Here is a 12591-nt window from a genome sequence, read left to right on the forward strand (position 1 = left end):
TACATTTAAGCAAATTTTTAGGGTAAAATTACCTTTTTGGGGGGGGGGAGGAGTTGTATTTTATTTTATTCTTTATCTCTTAAGTTTATATAAATGGGGATGGAAATGGTAGGAAAATCAAAAAAAAAAAGGATTTTAAATAAAATTATTTTCCGGAATTCGGTAATTAATCATTATTATTATTACAAATAAATCATTTCATACATATAAAAGTTTAATATTATTAATAATAATAATTATTATTGCACTTGTTCCGCTTTAAAATTTAAAAAAAAATAAAAAATTTCCAAAAACGACGACGACGACGACGACGACGTTTTAATAATAATAATAATTTTTTAATATTATTAAATTTAATTCATTTTATATATATATATATAAAATTCCATTGAACAAAAGATTTTGGAATTTCAAATTCGAAAATTTTCCTTTCATTTTCCTCTCCCTCCCTCTCTCTCTCTCTCTCTCTCTCTTTCTTCTCTCGTGTTAAATTCGTAGCGTTGATGTTGGTGGTGGTGTCGGTAGCAAAAGTATATAAGTTTCCCATACATATCTCATTTCCTCTTTTTCTTCCTCTCTTTTCTTTTTTTTATCCTAAAAATCTAAATGCGTTTGCGTTCTCTCGCTTTGAAAAAAAAATAAAGTTGGAAAGGATTTGCAAATATTCGTCGACAATAAAAATCCAACCGTAAAATATTCCCTTTTTTTTCTTTCTTTTAAATGGAAAAAAGAAAAACAGAGACGAAAAAACCCTACAAATCCTTTTTCATAATAAAATTTTATAGCGTGTACATGTAGGAATAAAAAAAAAAAGGAAAAATGGGGGGCCGATAACTTTTTTTTTTGGTATTTAAATAGTTTACAACGACGATTGTAATAAAAAAATTTAAATGGACAAAACCATAAAAAAAAAAAAAGAAACTGTTTTCCTTTTTTTCCTTTTCCTTTTCCTTTTCCTTTGCTTTCTAACACATTTCCCCCACCACCACCACCACCACCATCATCATCGTCATCATCGTCCTCTTGAGACAAAAAAAAAAAAAAAAAAAAAAAGAAAAAAGTACGGAAGACGCGTGAATTGAGTTTTTTTTTCTTTTCTTTTCTTTTTTTTTTTTATCTTTTAATATTTTTCTTTTGTTTCTTCTCCTTCTGCTGTTGCTGTTGCCTGTGCTGTTGATTCTTCTGTTGTTTGTTTTAGTTTTATTGTCATCATCATTTTTCGTTTAAAACCCGTTCGTTTTTACACATTCATTTGATTTTCCTTTTCCCTCGACGAAACTAGGACGGTTTGATCATTTTATTATCATCATCATCATCATCACCTTTTTCTAAATTCGAATTTGTCGTTGAGGCACTTTGATCATCAGGCACGATTTTCTAAAACCCAAACAATAATAATAATAATAATTAATAATATCATCGGTTAGGTAGGGGTATAAGAAAAAAATTTTCTTCTTCTTACTTCGTATTGTTCGATCCTTTTTCCATTGTCTTTAACTTCTAATTTTTCCATGAGTTCGGATAATTTTTGAGCTTTTCTCAATTCGTTTTGTTCGATTATTGTGCAAAGTAATTTTGTTAAAAGTTCTTTTTTTTCCAATTTAACAAATAGATTTTGTTTCGAGTCTAAAAATTCTTTTTCCGCTTTGTTGTAACGTTTTTGAGCTTCGGCAAAATCCAAAGAAGCTTCTTCGATTTTATTTCTCAGTATTCCAACGTCGCTACTCAATAACAAATCCAATTTTTGTAATTCTTCTTGTATGTGTTGTAACCTTTTGGCTTCTTCCGTCGTTTGTTTCTTCCTTAAAAAAAAACAAAACAAAAACAATTTCAAACATTTTCCGGAAGAGGAAATTTCCTCAAAAATCTCACCTGACAACAGGAGACAAAAATGAAAAAGCTCGCATTATTATTTTATTGTAATCTTTATTTCCTCGTTAAATTTTTTCATTGCAAATGTAAAAAAAAAAAAAAAAAACTAGCAACAAACAACAACAACAAACAACAATGTCGTAATTCGAAAAATTTATTGTGACTTTTGCCCGATAATAAAAATCAAACGTTTTCACCCGGAGTCTTATAATTTATTACGCATTTAAATTTTTTTTCTTTTTTATTGTTTTTAACAACCATTTTGAAATTTGAAAATTCTTTTTTTTTTTTCTCTCTCTCTCTCTCTCTCTTTCGATTTAAATAAAGGGTTAAAAAAAACAAAAAACAAAAAAAAATGAAAGATTTTTTGAATCGTCAAAAAAACCGTTATCAACCGTTACCGTTCGTTCTGACGTCAGTAAACAAATATGGCGGATGGGTAAAAAATACATTTGCGATTACGAAAAGGGTAAATGAATTTAAATTTTAATTATTTTTTTATCTATAAAATTACCTGTCTAATATTATTTTAGCCAACATTTCTTTTCTTTTTTTATTTTGTTCTTCTAAAACTTTTTGCCGAGCTTCGAATATTTCCAAATCGCTTTTTGACATTTCCGTTGATTTTCTATCAACCAATTCGTATGCTTTACCTTCAACTATTTTTATACATATCGGATTCGTACCTATTGACGTTTGAAAATTTGCCGTTGGAAGAGATGTCTTATCAGGTACATTGGTGGTATGAGAAAGGTTTGATTCGTTGATGATTTTATTATCATCATCATTTGTTTCTTTGGTTTTTTTTTTTTCGTTTGATTCCCTGTGTAATTTTGCACTCTCTGGTAGTAAATCATCATTTTCTTTATTCGAAACATTTTTAAGAGATTCATAATTTATTTTGTGCTTTTGTGTTTCACCCGATTTTATTCGATTCAATGATTTTTTACTCGTTGATGATTTTTCTTTTCCCCCTTAAAAAAAAAAAAATTGTCATTAGTAAAAAGATATTTTTTGTTTATCGTTTAAATATTGAATTAATATTTCTATTCATATTACAAATTTTTAATTGTTTTATTTAATTTCAAATCGAAAACAAATGAAATGTAACACAATCAATTTGTCGATATGACAATAAAAATTTGTTTTCAAATAATAATTTTTTTTTTTTTTTTTTTTTTTAATATTAAATGAATTTAATTATTTAGAAATGAATTTTTAATAGAAATCTATAATAAAAAGGGGATTTTACAAAAAAAAAAATTAAACAAATCATTACAACATGACATAAAAATTTTTATAATAGCAAAAAAAAAAAAATTATTTGGTCATGAAGAGTTCAAGGATTTGTGTGGATGTTGAATGAACTCAAAGACAAGATCTTAAACAATTAAGTGTTTTTTGATATAAAATCATTTAAAATGATTTACTTTATCATTCTATTAGTTTATGATAACATTATTTATATGATTTATGGGTAAAAATCACGTGTGGCATATATAAATGTGTGTAAACAAATGATAGCGTTTAAAATTTGACATAACCTCCATGACACACAACAAAAAAAATATTTAACGTCATTCATTTTAAATTAAATAAAAAATACACCGATTCGTGAAAAAAATTAAAAAATTTTAAAAAAATCATTAAGAAATACATAAATAATGATAATTTTTTTTGTAATATTACCTTCGTTTTTATTTTTTAAAAATCCAATATCTTCTTCTGTAAATCCCTTCCACACGCCCGCCATTTTGTTACTTATCGTAATTTAGTTCGTAGATTTATCGCTCGAAGCGCTAGTTGTCATTAGAGATTAATAAATAAATATTTTTGTTTTTATTTATTTATTTTATTCTTGGAGACCACAAAATTTTACAACCGATAAATTTTAAAAAGAAAACCGAAAAAAATTAAAAAAATGAAAAAAAAAAAAAAACTCGAGAGAGAAACGATAAGAATATTAAAGAGAGAGAGAGAAAGAAAAAAAACATTAATTAAAAAACAACGAATACACTCGTAAACATTAATAAACCATTAAAAAACCCATTAAAAAAAAAAAACAATCGAATAAGATTTAAAATTAATTTAAAAAAAAAAAAAAAAACAAAAACATTTGCAAATGAATGGTTTACCAGTAATATATATATATAATTTATTTAATTATATTTAAATATATAATTAATTAATAACGTTTAACAAAATGCACCAAAAGGTTTTGCTCGTTTTACATTTGTTTACATTTGTGGGGGGGGAGGGAAATGAGAGAAAATTTTTATATTAAAAATCTTTTAAAAAAGGAAAAAGACAAAATTTAAAAAAAAAAAAATCATGAGAAGAATCAAAAGTAATAATAAAATTAAATTTTAATATAATTATATAAAATATAGAGAAGAGATAATAATAATTTTTTGTGTTATCAAACATTGTTGTTGTTGAATTTGATTTAAAAAAAAAAAAATCTTTATTTAATTTATTCACTTAATTAAAACAACATTAAATAAATAATAAGAGTGGGAGGGGAAGAGAGAGAGATAGATATATATATATATATACAATTTATTAAAATTAAAAACAATAAAAAACAGAAAAATTTTAATTAGAAAACCCCCCCCCCAAAAAAAAAAAAGAGAAAATTTTTATTTAAAATAAACATTAAAAATTAAATAAATGTTTCTATTTTTTTAATTTCATCGCCATTTTTTTTTTTTTTTTTTACATTCTCATCTTCTTCTTTTTTTCCTTCATTTTCTTTTTTTTTTTTTTTGGAAAAAATATTTTTTCATTCTATCAATTTGGAAAATGAAAGGTCCTAAGTGAGTCGTAAATGTCGTTATAAAATGTTGGCTCGGTTAAAAAATTCTCATTTCTTTAAATTAAACCTTTTTAAACGAGATTTTCCTTTTTTTTTTTTTTTCTCCATTTTCTCCTGGTTGTTGTTGTTATTGTTGTGTACCATCTTTTTATTTTTCATTTCTCTTTATTTTTTCTTGTTCTAATTAATTTCTCTATCTCTCTTTCTCTTTCTCTCTCTCTCTTTATCTCTTTCTCTTTTTTTAAATAAATAAATAAATCTTTTCTTTTTTTTTTTTTTTTAATAATTTAAAAAAAAAAATGTCTTTCGAAAGCGTCGTGTGTAATTATATTATTTAAATATAATCGCATCGTAACGGAATGTTTTTTTATTTTTTTTTTACGAAACCGGAAATGACGTCATTGTAATAAAATAATTGGAACGTGAAAAAAAATGGCGCGGGCGCGGGAACGACCGAATTTAAATTTAAAATTATGTAAAAAAAAAAATTATTTATTTATTTATTAATCGAACTTTTGTTTTTAATAATAATGATGATGATGATGATGATGACGATGATGATGATAATTACGTAATATCTAAAAAAGAAAAAAAGAAAAAAATTTAATGATGATTAATTAATTAATAATAATGTTTGTTTTTTTGTTTGTTTGTTTTTCGTTTGTTGGTTTTTTTTATTTCGTTTAGATTTAATTCATTTTCATCTTCTGCTTTTTCTTATTATTATCATTATTATTATTATTTTATTTTTTCTAAAAACTTTTAATCTGAGAAATTGAAGAAAGAAAAAAAGAAGGAAAAAAAATCTAATTAAACAGATTAATTAACTTCATTTTATGTGGAATCCTTAAAATTTTTCCCCATTTTGTTTTTTTTATTTTTTATTTTTTGGGGGGGGGTGAGGGGATTTGGGAAAGAAATAAAAAAAAACGTTTTGACCGTTTCAAAAAAAAAAAAAAAAATCGTTTAAGACGACAATCGGACTCCATTTTTGTTAATTCCAGATAATAATAAAAATACGTTTGAGAATTTTCTTTTTTTGAATTTCCACCTGTTATCATTTTTAACGAATTTTTATCATTTCGAAAATTTTCTAGAAAATAAATCGCGGATGTAAATACGATGTAAAAAAAAAAAAGAAAAGTTTTCATATCAATTTTTTTTTATTTAAAAAAGAAAATAAGTTTTAAGTTATTTGATAAACGATACTTGCTTTTTTATCTCGAAAAAAAAAAGTTTTCTAGAAAAATCTTTTACCTTTTACCATTTTTTACCTTTTTTTTTTTACCTTTTTCCTTTTAAACTCGTCGATATATGTTTAAAAAAAAAAAAAATTTCATAATCGATTTTATTGATTCCTTGTTTTTCCTTTTTTTCTTTTTACAAAATGAATTTTTAATTTCTAATTTTCCTACAAAAAAAAAAAAAAATTCTATCATTATTATTATTATCATTATTATTATTTTGTTATTTGATTTTAATCTTCGTAGACATGCAACCCCATTATTTTTTACCCTATGTAATTAATTACTTAATTTAAAAGTAATTTTTTTTTTTTTTCTTCATTTTAATCTCTTCCACAAAAATCTATTATTGATTATTTATTTAAACCCATACCCGACAAACAACAACAACAACAAACAACAAACACTTACATGCAGCGTGTAAAACGGTACTTACCAGTATCATCATCACCATCATCATTATTTTATTAAACTTAAAACATTTCGAAAAATCGTGAAAATTTCAAAAAAATTTTCCATCTAACTAATTAACTTGCAACAAAAAAAATTATTATTATTATTATCATTAACAATATTCAAATTATTATCATTATTAATTAACGGTAATTATGACGAAAATTAATAAATAAATAAATTATTTATTATGAAATTATTTATTTAAAAAAAAAAATTCTTATTATCATTAATATAATTACATCATTTATTATTATTATTATTATTATTATTATTATTAATAAATTACAAACTAAATGACTAAAAACACAAACGAAAAAAAAATGACTAATTTAAAAATAATAAAAATAAAAATTCAAACAATTTTATCAGTCGATAAAAACAATCAATCAATCAATCATTCATTCACTCGTTCATTCGATCTTACATTCGTTCAATTTCATCATTTTTGTAATAAATTTATTATTATTATTAATGACGATTTAAAAAAACAAACAAACAAACAAACAAACAATCAAATCTTTGGAATATTTATTTATTATTATTATTATTATTATCGTTATTATTATAAATAATCGGACTTTAAATATCATCGATGATGATGATGATGATGACGACGACGACGACGACGTTTGTCGTTTTCTTCGTCCTTATCCGTGAAGGAATTTTCCAGAATTTTCTTTTAATAATAATTAGTTCGTTAGTTATTGACTAAAATGATGACGTAACGGTTTTACTATTATCATTATTATGGTTCGCGGAATTTAAAAAGGTTAGATTTCACGTCACACAATTTTTTCTCCTTTTAACTTTCATTTCGGAAAATGAAACGGCTATCCATTCGTTTGTCGTACCATCGAACCACGTCAAACCTAAATTGTATCTACCGTTTAAATTAGCGTGTTGACAATGGGAAAACCACCAGCCCCCCTCGTAATTTTGAGCGCAATGAGTATTACTTATGTCTCTATCGGAATCCACGGCGCTGAATTGCATTTTATTTTGATATTCTAATGCGTCGCTCGCGTTTCCGCTATAACCGTACACGTGTATCCTATATCCGTCGTCTGCGTTCGATATGTAAAAACCCTCGTATTCGGCAACCCATTTTTTATCGTAGATATCCGTGAAATCGATTCTTAGTGACGAACAATTTTCCATCGTCAATCTGTGCAATGCTTCGTTACCCAACCAAAATTCACCTGAAAAGGAAAATGGAAAATTAATAATTATTAAAAAAAAAAAAATTAATGATGATTTATTAATGATCATGATAATAATAATACTGATGATGATGATGATGGTGATGATGGTGGTGGTGGTGATAATAATGATGATTTTAAAACAATTTTTGTAATTTTTTTTTTTTTTTTTTGTTTTTTTTCCTCCCCTGTTTGTTATTCTCTTGTAAGGATTTATTAATTTATTTATTATTATTACTATAGTTCTTTTGTTATTATTATTATTAATTGATCATCGTAGGAGGAGAGAAATGAAAAATGGTGGCGGGGGAGGGGTGAAGGGGGGGGCGAAACGACGGAGGGAAAAATTACAAAAAAGTAAAATGAATTGAAAGAAAATTTTGTTTTATTGCTTGGTGTGTGGGATTGTGCGTGCGTGGGTGTGTGTGTGTGTGCGTGTGTTTTTTTTCCCCGAATCTTATCCAAAAAGAATAATTAACTAATATAAAGTGTTTTTGTTGTTTTTTTTTTTTTTAAATAAAAATAAGTAAAAAGAAAATAAAAGGTATTAATGCGTCTCAAAGGAAAATTGTATGTGTGAGAGAGAGAGAGAAAAAGTTTTCCGGTTAAATAAAATAAATTATATTATGAATCGCATAAAATTCGCGGTCAAGACGAAATCTATTTATTATTATTGTTATTATTATTATTATTTCTTTTTTTTCTTTTCTTTTTTTTTTATTTTTTCAATTCAAAACAAGGGAAAAATGAGGAAAAGAAAAAAAAAGATGGTAATAAAACGGATAATTTTCTTTTTTTTTAATAAGGCAATAGATAATAATAATAATACTTTGTATTAAAATAATAATAATAATAATAATAATAATAATAATAATAATAATAATAATAATGTGGGACGGCCCACATTCTTCGGAAAATATTATAAGTAGCACCACCGAAATTCGAGTATTTGTCCCTAAGGAATCGGGTAGAAACCTGGGATAAATACTTAAAAACCCCGACAAATAAGAGCCTTGTCGTGTTTAATAGTGGACATAATAATAATAATAATAATAATAATAATAATAATAATAATAATAATAATAATAAATAATAATGATAATAGTTACTTTTTTCTCTTTTTTCAAAAAATAATAACTTGATAAATGAACAAATGTGGATTTACAAAAGCGTGTAAAGTTGCATAATTATAATTTGTACGGCGTTTTTTTTTCTATTCAATTCTTTCGAATTTGTAAACATTGAAACAACAGCAACAGCAACAACAACAACAACAGTAACAAATATTATATAAGATAAAAAAAAAAAAAAAACAATAAGCAAAACGTTGACGACGAGAATCTGTCTGTAATAACGTTTTTTCGAATAAATAATTTTTAAATCGTAAATATGACGGTAACTCGAGGCTAAAGAAATATTCTCACTCTCTCTCTCTCTCTCTCTATTCGTAAATAATTAGTTACACGTTAATTTACGTTTTAAAAATATATTAAGTTTTCACATCCTATTGATTTTTTTTTTTCTTCACGACGTGTAATTAACGAATATAAACTTTGTGTGAGAAATTTTCAAAAAAAAAAAAAATATTAACGTCACGTTTTGTTATTTTTCGTTTCAGGGCAAGGATTGTGTATTTGGATTCATCGTTTCCCCCTCGGGAAGAGCACTGGGATGCGACGCGAAAGGATTTCGGGAAGATCACCGAGACCTATAGGATCGACTCGTTTCTGGAAGTTTGCAAACGAGGCTGCGTCTCACGCAAAAAGAAAAGCTACGAAAGATGACGACGACGACGACGACGACAGCGGATTCTGACAGGTACGAAGGATGGTCAACTTTTTGATCATCGACTGGAGAAGCGACAGAAATGCAAAGTGGATGCACTACTGGGAAACCCAACAGGAGTAGCGAACCTTCCGGGTCTCTCTCCCTCTTCGAAAGCGGGGAGGAACGATCTCCTTCCTCAAGATGAACCCATCAATTCTGAGAAATATCGATCAACTTCGAGAGAGAGAGAGAGAGAGAGAGAAACGTCCAGAACTGGCAAACCGACGAGGAACCGACATCACTACAAAGCAAGACCAAACATGTTTCAATAATCCGAACCTCATCCTCCATACTCTCCAGATCTTGTCCTCTCCTATCAAGAGTTCCAGTCTCTAATCAGTGATAAATCTTTCAATCCGTAAGCAAAGTAAAAACGCACATTTTGCAAGTAAGACACAACAAAAGAAAGCATAGTGAGGCTTTCTATGAGATGGTAAAAGGTCACAGAACCCAAAGGTTCATACATAACAAAACAAATCAACCCCAAACAACAAATATCGAGTATTCATTCAAAAAGGAAAGAGAAACTTATGAGACAGCTTATATACCAAACCAATTATTGTAAATGGAAAGGAAAGGAAAAAGGAAAGGAAAAAGGAAAGGTCAATAAAATCGTATTGAAAAAAAAAAAGGAAAAACCCTTTGAGTAAATTTGTTTTATATATATAAATGTAATAAGAATATTCTAGAATCAAATATTATAACATAAAATATATTAAATGGAATTTTTTTTTGTTATAAAAGCACATGAAATAATGATAAAATAAAATAAAAGGATCCTTTTAATAGTTTTTTAAAGTGTAGGAGCTCCTATTGTTTATAGCCAATATACCGCGTGTTTATAACATCAATAAAAAAAAAATTCCTTTTTTCCTTTCCATTTTTCCTTTTCTTTCCTTTTTAAAACTCGTAAAGGTTTCTTATCACACACAAAACGTGTATTCGTCCTTTTTCTTTACTTATTTATCACTTTACCTTTTTTTTTTTTTTTTTTTTTTTTAATTTACGATCTTTTTCTATTGTTTTATGTTTTTTTTTTTTTTTTTTATATACTTTTTTTCTTTAAATCTTCTTATTCCACGACAAAAATATCCACGTCAAAGAACGGGAGGGGGTTAGTGAGGGGAGGGGAAAGATAAAAAAATTTTTATTAAAGAGCATTTTATCAGCGTGCATTTTTCACGACCCAGGTGCTTTTTAAAAATAAAAAACGAAGGAAAAGGACGGGAAAACTGGTCAACAAGTAGAAAAAAATATTAATGGGAATGTAAAAGAAAGAAAGAAAAAGGAAAAAAGGAAAAAAAGGAAAAAGAAGAGAAAAAAATTTTTTTTTTTTTTTTTGTTCAAACCATAAATTTTTAAGAATCTTCAATAGATAATTATCTAGACCATTGAAAAAGGGAAAAAATAATAAATTTTATCCCGAAAAAAAAACGGGAGAAAAACTTTTTTTTTGTTCCTTGTTTAAAAAAAAAAAAGGGGGAGGGGGGAGAAAAAGAATCGGGAAAAACATACCCGTAAACTTTTTTTTTTTTTTTTTTTTACTTTTCTTATTATTTTTCCATTCATCCATTTTTTTTTTATTATAAAAAATGGCCGAAAAATAAAAAAATAATTTTTTTTAAAAAAAATTTAAACGGTTGTGATAATTAAGTACTTCCTTTATTTCTCTCTCTCTCTCTCTCTCTCTCTTTCATTCCCATTCTCTTCCTCTCTCTTTTTTTTCATTCAGCACTTTCTCTTTCTCACTTTCTTCCCTTCTTTTGCATATCACTCCCTCCTCTCTTACTTCCTCCGTATTTTTATTCACTCATTTTCTTTTTCTATCTCTGATTCTCTCATTTATTCACCCACTCTCTCTCTCACTCCCATTTTCCTTCTCCTCTAGGCATTTCACTCGCTCATTCTTTTTTTCTGACTCTTTCTCTTTCATTCATTCTTTCTCTCATTCTCTAACCCCACTCTCTCTCTCTCTCTTTTCATTTTCACTTATCACCGTAATTTAAAATAATCAAATCCCATTTCGTTTCGACTTTTCCATCAATTTAAAAAAACGATTCAAAAAAAAAAAAAAAAGGAAAAGGAAAAAACAAAAATTTCCATAGAGTAAACAAACAAAAAATAAAAAAAAAAATATTTTTTACTCTTTTACTCTTTCACATCGGGCGTTTTATCGCGTAAAACAAAAAAAACTTTTTTAAAATATTTTTTACTTTTAATGCCACGCTTTACTACTACTACTACTACTATTATTATTATTATTATTATTATTATTATTATTATCCACCATTAAACACGACAAGGCTACTTGTCGGAGTTTTTAAGTATTTATCCGAGGTTTCTACCCGATTCCTTAGGGACAAATACTCGAATTTCGGTGGTGCCACTTATTATAAGATAGCACCACATCAATTCTTGAAGGTCTTCCTGAGTCCATCTTTATTCGATGGGAACGATTTGTCTCCTGAACTGGGCTCCGGTGACTAACATCTTTGGAGTGGCCAGGGTCAGAAGCAGTGAAATTCACGTTCTCGTCGAGCTGCCTCAGGTCGACAGTAGAACAAGATTTTGTTTTTGGTTCTTACTTTGTCTTGTTCTCATTTTTTTTTTTTTTTTGCTCTTTTTTTTTTAAGCCAACAGCACGTGGCGTTCTCAAACGGTCATCCATCCAAGTTTGCACCACGCCCGATGCTGCTTAACTTCGGTGATCGCACGGGAACCGGTGTGACCAGCACGCTATGGCCGTTGGCTTTTATTATTATTATTATTATTATTATTATTATTATCATTTCAACATGGAATATTTTTCACGTCGTTAATTGTTGTTGTTGTTGTTGTTACCCGGAAAATTTACGATGGTTTTTTTCCCAAAAAAAAAAAGATGGCGTAAAAATTTTAAAAATTCTTCTAGAAATTTCGAATTATTTTATTTATATATACATGTAATAATAATAATAATAAAACCCGTGTTTAATTAATAAATGTTTCGCCTCTCTTTTCCCTCTTCCCCCCTCCTCTCTCCTCATCATTTAAAAAATTATTTCGTAATTATTTAATGTAAAAAAAAATTTTCATTGTTATCACCGCGTACTTATGTGTCTTCACATAAATTCATATTTATTAAAATATTTACAAAAAAAAAAATTTTCCCCCCATTTTCTTTCCTTTTTGTTATTTT

The 12591-nt window shown here is 26.9% G+C and overlaps 2 protein-coding genes across 2 annotated transcripts in view; both read right to left on the bottom strand.

Annotated features, from left to right (window-relative positions):
* Positions 1–1278: 1278 nt before the first annotated feature.
* On the bottom strand, positions 1279–3453 carry Phum_PHUM500940 (uncharacterized protein; the record flags this gene model as incomplete). Its single annotated transcript, XM_002430781.1, has 4 exons — positions 1279–1377; positions 1463–1802; positions 2387–2846; positions 3417–3453. The coding sequence occupies 4 exons, from the start codon at positions 3451–3453 to the stop codon at positions 1279–1281; spliced, it is 936 nt and encodes a 311-aa protein (XP_002430826.1).
* A 3711-nt stretch (positions 3454–7164) lies between these two features.
* Positions 7165–12591, bottom strand: part of Phum_PHUM500950 (Ficolin-2 precursor, putative) — a gene marked incomplete at both ends in the record, with an annotated part of 8902 nt that continues 3475 nt past the window's right edge. The window contains one exon of the mRNA XM_002430782.1: positions 7165–7586. Coding sequence (XP_002430827.1) covers positions 7165–7586 — 422 coding nt within the window. The remainder of the gene's footprint in view (positions 7587–12591) is intronic.

This window comes from Pediculus humanus, genomic scaffold (assembly GCF_000006295.1).
Source record: "Pediculus humanus corporis 1103172108268 genomic scaffold, whole genome shotgun sequence".
Classification (NCBI taxonomy): Eukaryota; Metazoa; Arthropoda; class Insecta; order Psocodea; family Pediculidae; genus Pediculus; species Pediculus humanus.